The 13920-nt window shown below is 41.1% G+C and overlaps 1 protein-coding gene across 1 annotated transcript; it reads right to left on the bottom strand.

Moving 5' to 3' along the window:
- Positions 1-178: 178 nt before the first annotated feature.
- Positions 179-13808, bottom strand: LOC109194246 (hydroperoxide isomerase ALOXE3). The gene is made up of 14 exons (XM_019359971.2): positions 12999-13808; positions 12552-12756; positions 12329-12410; positions 11955-12077; positions 11768-11871; positions 11461-11627; positions 10398-10541; positions 9082-9285; positions 8608-8694; positions 8332-8501; positions 6851-6972; positions 6596-6696; positions 5939-6109; positions 179-5857 (listed from the first exon to the last, which is right to left on the bottom strand). The coding sequence occupies exons 1-14, from the start codon at positions 13149-13151 to the stop codon at positions 5678-5680; spliced, it is 2013 nt and encodes a 670-aa protein (XP_019215516.1). The 5' UTR covers positions 13152-13808; the 3' UTR covers positions 179-5677.
- Positions 13809-13920: the final 112 nt, after the last annotated feature.

Raw genomic sequence — 13920 nt, 5'->3', positions numbered from 1 at the left:
TTGACAGAAACCCGGGTGGGCGGCCAAGGACTTGAAACAAAATCAGAGCTCACAAAAACAGTTCAAACACTGTTCAGTGGGTCGGCCTGGGGGCTGATGGCTCAATAGCTCATAACAGAGCAGGTCTGGAGGCCAGCCGTGCAGAAGGCAGCGGTGGTGAAGGCCATTACCTGTATACTTTTTTTTTTTTTTTTAAATTCAGCAATTTAGACTGGTGGTGGTGTAACATTTTGGGCCCAACTTAGTACCAACTGAGCTTTGTAGCCACAAGTTACTTGAATATTGTTTCTGGCTTGTCGTTTCCTTTACAACTGCAGTGCACCCATTTTTTGATGGCTGCCTTCAGCAGATACAACAAAGAGGTTTTTTTTTAATATGACTGTTACGTCCTCCCCGAAAGGGTCTAGGCATGCGAGTGAGGGGACCAGTAACAAATGGGTCCGGAAACAGAACAAAAAGGAAAACAGACAGAGTTGTTCTATAATAATATAGTTTTATTACAAATGACGTTAACTTAAAGAGCCGGCAACGCCGTTTTACCAATAATGCCAAAGAAACAAAGGAAACACTCGCAGCAACAAAAGAAAAAGCTATCAAACAAATAAGGGAGGCACTTCCCACTTTATATCTTACTTCTCACCACGGGGAGACACTTCCAGGGCCCACAAGCCCATCTACTCTCAAGGAGGCTGTCTGTCCAAAACCTAGCAGAAAAATGCGTCGAGCCACAGAGGGGAAAAACCACCTTTGCTCATCCCCAGCTTATATAACCTCAGATGTGATTGCTGACTGGATTCAGGTGGCAAACGAGGCTAATCAAGAGCAGCTGTGTCCTGGGGAGAGAGGAGAGTGAGAGAGACATAGGGGGTAGGAGTGGCAAGAGAGGAGGAGGCGGAGAGAGCGGGCAAACACCCCACCCACAGCCTCACAGGATGTAACATTACCCCCCCCCTTACATTCAAGCTCTACCAAAACAACAACAACACCTTATTGTGAGCTGCGTGACAGTGCATCAGCTACTATATTGTCAGTACCTTTTTTGTGTTTGATCACCAGATTATAATCCTGGGCCAGCAGTGCCTAGTGCATCAGTCACTGGTTGTGGCTGTACATCCGGTTCAGAAAAACGAGGGGATTGTGATCTGTGAACACGGTCACCGGGGAAGAGCTGGAGCCCACATACACTGCGAAATGCTGCAGAGCCAGAAGCAGAGCTAAGGCTTCCTTCTCTATGGTAGAGTAGTTCAGATGATGGCGTTTGAACTTCGCAGAGAAATAACAGACCGAATGGCACACACCCTCCTCATCATCCTGCAGTAGAACAGCCCCGGCTCCGGTGGCACTGGCATCGACCTCTAGCTTAAAGGGTCGACAGAAGTTAGGAGCTGCCAAGACAGGGGTGCTGCACAGGAGGGATTTTGCCGAGTCAAAGGCATGCTGGCACTCAGCTGACCATTCAAAAGGCACCTTTGGGCTACACAGTTTGGTTAGCGGAGTCATGACCACAGAAAAGTTCTTACAGAAACACCGGTAATATCCGGTCATACCTAGGAACCGCCTTAGTTCCCGTCTGGTGGTTGGAATCGGGTAGTCCAGGATTGCAGCAATCTTCGCCTCCACCGGGTGGACTTGTCCAAACCCCACCTGCTTACCTAGGTAAGTGACTGTTGCCTTAACAAACTCACATTTAGCGAGATTGAGGGTCAACAAGGCCTCGGCTAGCCGCTGAAACACTGTCCTCAGGAGGGACATATGATCTGCCCACGTGTCTGTGTATAGCACTACATCATCTAGATACACATTGCACTCGGGCACATCTCCCAACACCAACTGCATCAAACATTGAAAGGTAACTGGGGCATTTTTCATGCCAAAGGCCATTACTGTGTATTGCATGAAGTGGTCAGGGGTGACAAATGCAGAAATATCTGAAGCTCTGGAAGTGAGAGGCACTTGCCAGTAGCCTTTAAGGAGATCGAGTTTGGTAATGAATTTGGCAGGGCCTATGCTGTCGATGCAGTCTTCCATACGAGGAAGCGGAAACGAGTCAGAGACCGTTACAGCATTTACCTTCCGATAATCTGTGCAGAAACGGGGTGTGCCATCAGACTTAGGTGTCAGTAGACATGGGGAGCTCCAGGGGCTACAACTAGGTTGTGCCAAGCCGTTTTCTACTAAGTACTCAACTTCCTTTTTCATCATTTCACCTTTGGCGACGGGGCAGCGGTATGCATGCTGCTTGATTGGGGCTGCGCCACCAACATCAATGTCATGCTCACAAACATTGGTACGGGAGGGTACGTCACTAAAGAGAGACGGGTAGGAGTGCAACAAGTCAAGTACATCTTTACACTGGGACGGAGGAAGATGAGACAGGTGGGCCTCGGCCTTAGCTAAAAAAACAGAATTTGACAACCGCCCACATTGCTGTCCCTCAGAAAGGGTACCCAGATCATCATCACCCTTAACTTCTACACTTAGCAGGGTAACAGGGACTGAACCGGGGACAGCCGTCCCAGCGGTGTCTGATGGTTCTGTCATGCTGGTGTCTCTGGTATGGTATGGTTTCAGCATGTTAACATGGCATAGGCGAGTCTTCCTTCTGCGTTCTGGGGCGTTGAGAATATAGTTGGTGTCAGACACTTTTTTCACTATCACTGAGAAACGAGCCATGAGGGCAGAATTAGGCACGGGCAGCAACACAAGAACTTTGTCCCCAGGCTGAAAATGTCTTTCCACTGCTTTTTGATCAAATCGTCTCTTCATGTTTGCCTGGAATACACAGAGAGCCTCTTTTGCTAACAAAGTAGCCCGTTGCCACCTGTCCTTACATGTTTTCACAAACTCCACCACATTAGTTTTAGGCAGACAACCACTGAGAAAACTCTCCTTCAGCACTTTTAGTGGACCCCGCACATCATGTCCAAACACCAGGGTAGCTGGGCTGAACCCCAAAGACTCCTGCTTCGCATCACGTATAGTGAACAATACAAAAGGGACCCCTTCATCCCAGCTTTTTCCCGTGTCATGGCAATACTTATTCAACATTGCCTTGAGAGTTTGATGCCACCGCTCAAGTGCACCTTGTGACCCTGGGTGATAAGCACTAGACACAGAATGAGAAACTCCAAAGGACTGTAAAGTCAGTTTAAAATCCCTGGACAAGAAATTGGTACCCTGATCCGTCTCCACAGTTTTCGGGAGGCCAAAGGTGGTAAAGAATTTGACTAATGCTTTGGTAATGCTTGCTGTGGTGATTCTCCGCAGTGGAATTGCTTCGGGGAATCGAGTGGACACACACATTATAGTTAATAAGAACTGATTCCCTGCCCGCGTCTTTGGTAAGGGGCCAACACAGTCTACCATATGCTCAAATGGTTCACCGACAGCAGGGATAGGACGTAGAGGGGCGGGGGGCACTATCTGGTTCGGTTTACCCACAAGCTGGCAAGTGTGACAGGTGTTACAAAACTGCACTACATCTGCTTTCATTGCCGGCCAAAAGAAATGCTGCAGTATACGGTCATACGTTTTGGTGACACCCAAATGACCTGACCATGAATGATCATGTGCTAACTGTAGCACATGCCGCCACAGACTTGTACCACTATCTGCCACACTGTACTCCAGTCTTCTCCAGGCCTTGGGGTCCACTTGCGCATCAATAAACCTTCCCAAATGAAAAATGTCTGCTTCTTGCTCCCCTCACCACCATTATCCTGAGCTGCAGCGGTAAAACACTTAACTAATGAAGGGTCCTCTTTCTGAGCCTTCACAAGTGCTTCCTGGGTGAGCAGAAAAGGAGCTTCAGACTCAGGAGCTGGCTCAACCACACTTTGAGGCGACTCTAAGGCTCCATTATCTCCCTCATCAGTACAGGGCATCACATCCTTCTCTAGAATAGAGCCAATCACTGATCCAGACAAATCAACCCCCCCACCTTGCTGCTGGGCACGTGACCGAGTCAGAACGCTCACCGGGAACACATCCGGGTGCTGCTGACTGAGGGCATCGAACACAGGTTCTATAACAGGATTGTTGGTCACCAAAGGGGTAGGATAAACTTTCCCACCCGCACACACTCCCACAGCCTCACAGGATGTAACAATGACAATGACTTCACAGTATGAAAATGGTCACAGTTATCAGATTTAGCTGTGATGAATGGTGAAAGATTGAGAACCCAAATGTAGGACAGGGTAGATGAAGGTTGAACTTAAAGTTAATCATTTTTTCCAGGAAAAGAGCCGACGGTCCAGACACTGGTTGCCAAAATAAAACAGGAAGGAGAAAATCAGTGGTGGGGACTTGACCCATAAATGTAGGAAAAAAATATAATATACAAGACTAAGGACTGAGAACAGAACTAACGCACTAAGTTAGCACTAAGGGAACATGAATATAAAGCCAAGAAAAACCAAGAATCAGAAATTTACTCGATATTTACTAAGAAAAGTCCAAAAAACTCAACATCGCTGAATAACATACCAAGAACCATAACAATTGTCACCAGTGAATGTGGGAGTGAATGTGAGAGTGAATGTGAGTGCGAATGGTTGTCTGTCTCTGTGTGTTAGCCCTGCGACAGACTGGCAACCCGTGCAGGGTGTACCCTGCCTCTCGCCCTTTGACAGCTGGGATAGGCTCCAGCGCCAAAAAAGGATATGCGGAAGCAAATGGATGGATGGTGTTAAATGATGCTCTGTATATGCAAAGTCATATTATAGTAATGAGAGCTGACAAGATACCATACAACCCCCCCCCCCAAAAAAATAGAAAATGATTTCTACAAAGGAAACCAGAAGTGTAGGATGGCCAACAGCCACTGTAGAGTAGGAAAAGGTTAACACAGATTTATTTACAGGATGTGAGAAATGAGTAAGAAAAAACTGTGTCTGTAATGCTATGAATTCAATCTGTGGGCATACACACACACACACACACACACACACTGTCACATAAACTCGAAGGAAATCCAAATACAGTGAGAGGTCTTCACAGAAACAGAGCTTAGCTCCCAAAAATAAACTAAGGGCCAGAGGGCAGAGCACAATCGAATGATGGCTGAGTATTTACTTTAGCCTTAAGAAGCAGCTTGATAACCAGATGAGGAACAGGTGAGGTTAATGAGTTGAGCTTTGGCAGGTGAGCATTTTACAGGGAGACAGACAAACACAGATTGATCAACTCTGAGGTAAACAGACCATGCCCTCAAACATACACATGCATTCAAGACAGAAGAGAGACATATTTCTTAAATTAAATAAGTGTCTATATGCGAGAAATGCAGCGGGGGGTTTTTAGCTAAAAAAATTAAAATAAAAACAAAATTTGGTAAATGTTTTCAAACTCTGGCTCAGAGGTTGACACTTCTTTAAGACAGACTTTAACAAAAATCAATCACTAAAAAGGGTCATGATTTGTTCACAATAATATCAGTTTTCTTTGACGTGTTTTTGAAAGGATGGGACACTTTGGGACATTGATTTTCAAAGGTTTTAAGATTCTACTCTACAACAGATCACAGCAGATGGATAAAATTCACAAATCAGCATACAATAATTAGAAGCATTAAGTTCTATTTCAGCTATTTCATCAGTAGAAGTCCGAACTTTCTTTGGCTGCTTTTATTTGAGGAGGGAGCTGAATTTTATCTCACAGCTGAGTCTTCTAATATTCAAATGGCCACGCTGTTTTCTACCTGTGCTGGATCCATGTAGGTGTATGGCACTTCTAAACGCTTGTTTCTGGCTCTGATGACTAAACTCAAATCTTCAAGCTCCATCTGAAAATCCTTTAATATCTTGCGGGGAATCTCCTCAGTAAAATGGTCCTCTGGGTACTGGCCAAGGGGAACCTGATGAGAACAATGATACATTCACAAAACTTGAATTTAAACATAATTCCTGTCATTCTTAATGAAACCTTTGCTGCTTACAAAGTCACTGGACTGCTTGCTGAGCAGCCACATGGTGGCCATGCCCTGAACTGTTACATTGACGTCAGGGAAGGTGGCCAACATCGTGGCCTCGCTTGTCGTCCCCTTTGTGGTCGGTGGCGGGAGTTGCAGCGAGATGGGAGTGTTGGGCATCCAGCCACCATAGTCATACTGCATTTAATCAATAAGTAAACGATAACTGATTAAAAAGTGCAATAATCGTGGTGTTTCATCTATCAGAAGATCATGGCTTCATAATGCAGACCTTTCAACCGTTGAAAACACATTTGATGCATCATGAAATGAAAAACTAACACAGTAGAGCCAGGACTGTTTAGCAGCTAGACTCGTATATCAGACAAGAATGGGACACTCCTCTCTAAGATCTCCTCAGTTCCCAGATGTTTATGGACTGTTGGTAAAAGAAGAGGGGATGCTACAATGTGTCAGAATTGTACACAAAGCCCTGTCCTAGCTTTTTTAATATATTTTTCTGCCATCAGATACAAAATAAGACATTATTTTTCAGAGTACATTTTCTCAGTTTAAACATTTAATATGTTTACTATGTTCTATTATAAATACATCTACAAATTAATGAATGATTCTGTTTTTATTTACATTTTAAATATTTCAATCAGAATTAGGTTTATATACCTGTCCACTGTTCACAGCTGCATGCTGGGCTGAGCAGGCGAAGATCACCATGGTGACAAACTTCACCAACTCAGTCAGACGGGTAAATCTCTGAGGAATTCCTGTTAAACACAGAAAAATAACTGCGTTACTTAAATATATTTAGGCGAACAAACAAAAGTTAGACTTTTTTTTTGCAGTATAATCATAAATGGATAAATCACCATTATCATTATCATCATCATCGTAAATATTGAAATATTGTTTAAAGTCCACCTGTTTCTGCTTGAGAAAGGAACCCGTGTTCAAAAATGTCCAAAATCCACTTCTGAAGTTCAGAGTCCTCCTGGACCTCACTGTCACTCTTATAGTAGTAGCTGAGCATTCCCTGAACAAACCTTTGAGAAATGGGAATACACTGAGTAAAATATATTTTCAATATAGATCTGTATAAAAACTGTATGCTCCAGTTTTTTTTTAATTTTGCTTTTTTTCTTTGGCCTAGCCTCTTTGCTTTCATAGCAACACACCAAGTGTATATACTTCAACTTAGTGGTGGTAGGTACGTATTTGACACACAAAAATAAAAACTGAAGTTTGTACTTAATATACTAATCTCTCATCTGAGTGTCTATGGTAACCAGTGAGGAAAGGACTTTGAAACCTGTGATAACAGTGATTGGCACACAAAGCGAGATATTGTAAGTTTAAACATAAACCATTAAAAGAAAGGAGCTTGTCAATCTTTTCCCCCAATTGGCTCGTGATACTCTTGCAAAAGAGATTCCAGCTGTGATTTGTTTGACTTCTTGGCAAATAAAGTTTAAAAAACATTAAGTTGGACTAACTAAAGAAACTGATGCAAGGAAAATGTTGGCAAAAGATCAGAAGAAGGGGTGCAATGCAAGTGAAGATCTTACATTTAAAAATTAATAACAGCTTTTACAATATAAGAAAAAGGTCTAATTAAAAGATTTAACTCTTATTTTCCTGTAAACTGTATTTTTCATAATGGAATATTGGATTGAACTAAACTGAATTGAGGTGCATCAATCATATCACTGATATTTATGGCCTTTTTCTGTTGAGTACAGAACATAACATTCCAGTGATTTTATTGGAAGTGACACATTTGAAGTGATTTTAATGAGTATGAAACCGATCAACTAGTCATCATAATGATATATGAAATAAATTACTTCACCAAAGAAGAACAAAAAGCTGACAGATGTAGAAATCTGATATAAATGTGTATATATGTATACACCAATATAAGTCTATTGACATAAATATTTATATATATATATTTTATATATATAACTAAAACTAAACCAAAATAGGTATGCAAAACATTTTGGTGAACTCACATAGAATAAAAATGAAAGAAAAAAATCTATTTAGGCTTAGTATTTGTCTGTTGTTGATCTGATTTGATGAATACAATAGTTTGAGAAGGCACTGGTGCATTTTGGTGCATTGATGCTGGGATGCTTACATTACTGTGATTCAGCTGCTTTCAATACTGAAATAAAAATCTAAAACTAGTACTTCAACAAAATAAACTGAAAGGAGCAATTTGGAAACAAAAAGAAGTTACACCAAACTGAAAAGAAATTTTTAAATTAAAGTAACTAAAATAAAAATAATATGTAAAATTTTGACCCAGTATCATAGGTAAAGTAACAGATGCATTTGCATTATTTACAAACTTTGAATTGCAGCAGCTTGATGGAAAAAGAAAAATATATTAATGGTACCTGTGGATGATATCCCAAACCTTTAGGCCATCATCCCTGTAGAAGAAGTTTGGCACAGCCTCTAGGCCACGTTCAGCAATGTCATCTGGCATACAGAGGGAGCTGTAGGTTAATGAGGACACTGACCTCTGCAGGATTGTAAACATGCCCTCGCCACCTGACCCTGCAAACTACACAATAAGCAGCTCCTGGTTAGAGACAAATGTTAAACATGAAATAAAAAAAACAAACCATTCTTTAAGGAAAGGTCTAGTGAGTGTGCTGTTCTTTGCATACCTGAGTGAAAGCGCCAGTGTCAGAAATTAGAAGGCGTCGAGCTAAGAAGTTGATCTGCAGAGTGTAGCGTGTGTGAGGTTTGAGGAGCTGAGGGAAAACGGGAGCTCTGTTAGTGACATGATTGGGGCAACACTTTAGTATTTATTGTTGCACAATCAATGGTCCTTTGTGGACACATTGATAAGAGAGTCATATGCTTTCAACATTATTTAAATTCAAATTTAAATTCAAATTTTATTCATCACACACATAATCATACACATTATGACATGTAGTGAAATACTTATTGGTGTGCAATGCCCAACCATTAAACTACAATAAAGAAATTTACCAAATTTACATTTAGAAATTTACAGTTAAATAAAGAATGTTTAAATAACAATTTAAGAAAGAAATTATAAGAAGAGTTCAAGTAAACAGTGCGTGCGGTGACATGATTTATGAGAGAGATGAGTTTCAGCAAACGTCAGTTACCTTGTACAGAGGATGCACCATGGGCACGTTGCGCAGCAGTGACACTGCAAAAACCTCAGCCAGCACATGTGTGCGCAGCAGGTGAGCGTTGAGCTGATGGTGATTGAAATCTGCACTTCTCACAAAAGTCTTGGCGATCAACCAGTCGTATTCAGAATCAGTAGGAAGAAAGATTGGATTGTCATCTGACGGATTCTGCTTCAGCTACAGAAGGACAGGGCGAAGTAGGCCATATTAGCGTGTTTTGAGTTGTATTATCTCTGTCTGCTACATAAATATGACACCTACTGCTTGGCTGTTGTGACTTTTGGGGCTTATAAATGAAACCTAGTTGATATATTCATATGTCAGACTCTGGTCTCAACAATGTGGGTTAAACTTTTCCACAAGGTTATGGCTCAGGAAGGGGAAAAAATTAGGTTGCACAGTCGTGTTAGTGTAATCGTATGAGTGTTTTTAGTAATGCAGCAATGTTACACGTTAATGTTATAATTATGTAATTATTTGAATTACAAAAGTTATTAAGGCAGAAAGAACAAAAACATCAAATGAACGTGTGTTTTTAATTCCCCCTGCACTCATGCTACAATTTCACTCCCTGTGTGGGAGGAGGAAAATGGTGGAGCGGTACAGCGACACAGCTTTTGAGGAGTGGAGATATGGACATTAGGTATTTTTTTGCACAAAAGTGAAGAGCGCAATGGTAAAGTGGAGACTATATCCGGGACAGAAACAACCGTGTTATACTACTAACACAACTTCAGTTTTTTGCAAGCATATGCACAAACATCATGCTAACGTTAAGCTAGCCAGAAGCACAGAGTGATATTAAAGATGAGTGCATGCAGAACCCAGCCAAGCAGACAGAGCCTGATCATCAACAGGTAACAACACCAGTGATGAGCAGTCAGTCTGGCCTGTGTTTTCTACATATTTATGTTTCTAAAGTAGAATCCCTGTGGTGATAGCTTCAAAGTGTCTTTGTGCTGGTTTTCATCTTTGCATTGTGCTGTTGGCTTTGTGTTCATACATAAATACTAAGAGAAACATTGTAAGATTGGTATTTGTGTTGGTGTGTGGGACTGCAGCCTATAGATTTTTGTACAGTAGTGAGAATCAAGTAATGTACTGCATTACTTTTCTTAAAAGTTCTTACTTTTTTTGAGTAGCCACCCCAACACTGGTCCAGATATGGTACTAGGTCTGGTACATTAGCTGCTACCAATTTCTTGACACATTAAAAAGGTGGATTATCTCTGTTGTTGAGTTATAGCCACCTTAAATCAATACTTTTACTTAAAGCTTGTCTGAATTACCTGAATGGCAATCGGCATTAGCTTATCATCAGGAGCTTTGTGGAGCAGGACAAGAGGAGCCATCAAGTACTGCTTCTTCCCATTGATGGTGTTTGTTTTCACCCCATCCAGACGCTTGTAGTCACACAGGAATATGTTCCCTTTCTGTTTAAAAGTTTAGGATATTGCATCAGTGTGGATATAACATTTAGTCAGTGACTGTACAAGTACAGTTATTTGACAAAACATCAAGTCTGTCATGGTCCTGAGTCCGTGGACTCAGTGATTTTGTGTTTGGTGTATTTATGCTTACTATTATTATTATTTTCATTATTATTTGTGGACTGTTTTGGGATGGTTTGTGTTTTGGGGTTTTTGGATACTGGGTTTCTGGGTTGGTGCTCCCTCTGTTGGTTCCTGGTGTTAGTGTTCCCCTGTCTCGTCAGGTTAATCAGGTCCAGCTGTGTCTCCCACCTGTGTGTGATTTCCCAGTGTCCCTCTGTGTATTTATAGTGTGTGTCTGCCTGTGTTCCTCATCGCGTCGTCTGTGTTCATTCCCATTTCTCTGCATTACTCTGTGATCTCCGTGAATCCACTGCGTGCTCTCCCTGCTGTCCTCCCTTCATGTTCAGGTTTGCCGTACTATAGTTTAGTTTCTCCCAGTTTAGTTTATCCTAAGTTCTGTTTTGCCATCTCCTCTTTGTGTTCTGCCATTCATAATAAACCACCCTCGCATCTCAGTAAGTGCTGCATTCGAGTCCTCCTTCCTACACATCACACGGCTGCTGCCCCAGCTGTGACAGTGTCAATCTAAGTCAAGTGGCTTTATTGTCATTTCAGCCACGTGCAGTGGTACAGTACACAGTAAAACGAGATAACGTTCTTTCAAGACCATGGTGCTACATAAAACATATAACAGACAATCAACACAGGACTACATAAAGTATAAGTTAGCAAAAATTGCCAAAAACCCCCAAAACACAACAAAAAAAGAGCAGACACAAGACAGTGCAGTAGACAAGTGCAACAATGACAGTGGGTTGGGGAAAAACGTGCATTTATTATAAAGAATTCAGATGATCACCTTCATTTCATCTGCCAGGCTGCACTGGCCATGGGGAAAGACCATGTCATTAGTGACAGGGAAGTTACTGGGCAGGGTTGTACAACACTGGATCAAAATGGGGTTGACACCATTTAGAAACTGGTAGCCAAAGAATGCATCCTCTTTCCAGTGTTCCTGAACATATTCTGTGAAAAACCCCCAAAAACATTTACCTTCATGATTTACAGTTCATCATTCAGTAAAATCTACCTGGTATACTGGTATAGGGACAATTTTAGGGTAACAGTTAAGTACACATTATTATGATACGATGTTAGTACAGTACCTGATATTTCAGTCTTTTTGCAGCAAAACACTCGATTGATGCTGTCAATATTATCCCACTTCTTCTTACAGTTATCCAGTCCCTTCAGCTTCAGCTCAGTCAGTCTGTAACACATTCATCTTACTTCAGTAGATACTTAATATACTTTTGACAAGTAAAGAGAAAAATATATATAACAGATGTTCACCCTGTGGAAGCAGTGTAGAGAAACTCTGTAGTTTTGGTGAAGGAGAACTGAACCTCATATGGCAGTGACGATGGGTTTTCTGCCTTCATGGAGTGAGGTATTCCCTCTGCATATGCATCCCAGCTGAGGAAACAAAGAAACAGCAGAGTGATGAGGAAGTTAATTACAGTATGAGATGATATACTTTCTCTCTGCAACATATGCAATAGTTTAATTTCTTTTCATTAATCCCAGCAGACAAAGAATATGCTGTAATGCTTCATTTTAAGGTTAAATATCATTAGTATTAGGATATTCAGCTATAACTGGAGAGCATTTGTATTCCAGTTTCAGGAGCTGTAAAGCTAAAACGTGTATAAGCTCTGAATTCTCACCGATAGTCTTCCTCTCGCTGCTGAATCTCCTGCTGCCGACTGTACCTGCCAAAATGATGGTTGTCTTCAAAGATTCTCAGAGCTAAATAAGAAAAAAAAATTTCAAGTTGTTCTTGTAAATATGGTATATACTGTATTAGGAAATTGCTTCAGCCTCATTACAAACTTTGTTTTACATCTTCAGTGGTTTGAACAAGATTTAAGATGAGCACATTTCCCAAACCTTTTCCATCCCTGAAGCGGTGCACCTTGCTATCGGTGATCCAGCGGTAGATGGGAAAGCTGTAGATGTCTCCTTCAGGGGATTTCACTTCCACCTTGGCACAAAACCAAGCGTCCTCCAGGAACAGTGGGAGAGACTTTTTGTCTAACTCTATCAGCACAAGATTTCCAAGGGAAGTGGGGCAGAACACCTTAAACTTTGATACCTAAAGAAATGACATAGCAGTTTGTGCTGAGCTGTAACACTCCAGCAAACAATTCCTCTTATAATTTACTGTGGTCCATGAAGTGAACTGTTTACTTCGACCATCTTCATGGTGATAGATGAACTTATAGCTGTTGTTGTAAGTGATCCCCTTATTGTAAGATAAACGATTTCGTTTGTGTATCATCTCATACAGGAAACCTGAGAAACGTTTAATCATGGAGGTGCATATTTCAGACTTACGGCTCCTCTGACAAAGGATGAAGCCCCTTTCAAGCCCACGAGCCACTTGCGATCACTCTCCCCATCTGTGCCCACCAGCTTAATGAAGACATTGTTAAGAGTAGTGGAATTAAGGCAATCACCAGTGAATACAGTCACTTTATACCGCACCATTTTTCCTCTTGAATGTGGTCAAATCCTGGTGGGGGGAGAATTAAAATTATTCTTAGCACTGATTTGGAAATGTAAACATTCAAAATTATTGCATCAAAGTGAAAAGGACAATGTAAAAAATGATTTTAACTCATTATGCTAAATGACCCATAATTTCTGACTGAAATCCTGTGAAAAGATCTCTTACCTTGAGATGAAGAAGTTAGGTTAGAGAAACTACTCTGTCAGAAGTTGCCCCCACAATTTTTCTTTTTATTCACACAAATTAGTGGGAGTGTCCAGTCAGTTGCATCAATGCTAGATAAATTTGTGCAAATAATGACGCCTATCTCATTCAGGATAAATCAGATACTGAAAACTGTTGTGTTTTTTTAGGCCAGTCACTTCTGTTTTTGTCCTCCAGTTTCCTGAAGGGTTTTTGAGAAACTAAAGAAATTTGTTTTGTAAGTTGTCTGTTAAATGGAGACAACACTGGTTCATCTGTTGAGTTAGGTGCCTTTTTCAGTTTTAAGTGGCTTAACAAACAAAAAAAATTCTTCTGAAATTTATCAGGTACAAGGATTGCACTGAAAATGAGTGGAAAACCAGCCAATAGCGAAAGAAAACCTTTAAAATGACCTTAAGAATGCATAGAGAACTATTGCTCATCACTTAAAAACATTAGAAGTCTTGCTGTTTGGTTGCAAAATATAAATAAATAAGGGGTGGCTCAAGGCTTTTGCACAGCACTGGTCAAATGAACATAGAAAAATATTAAGAAAATTCATTG

The sequence above is a fragment of the Oreochromis niloticus genome, linkage group LG6, assembly GCF_001858045.2.
Source record: "Oreochromis niloticus isolate F11D_XX linkage group LG6, O_niloticus_UMD_NMBU, whole genome shotgun sequence".
In the NCBI taxonomy this organism is placed as follows: domain Eukaryota; kingdom Metazoa; phylum Chordata; class Actinopteri; order Cichliformes; family Cichlidae; genus Oreochromis; species Oreochromis niloticus.
Note: the sequence above shows the minus strand (reverse complement) of the source record. Positions and strands in the feature narration are given on the sequence as shown.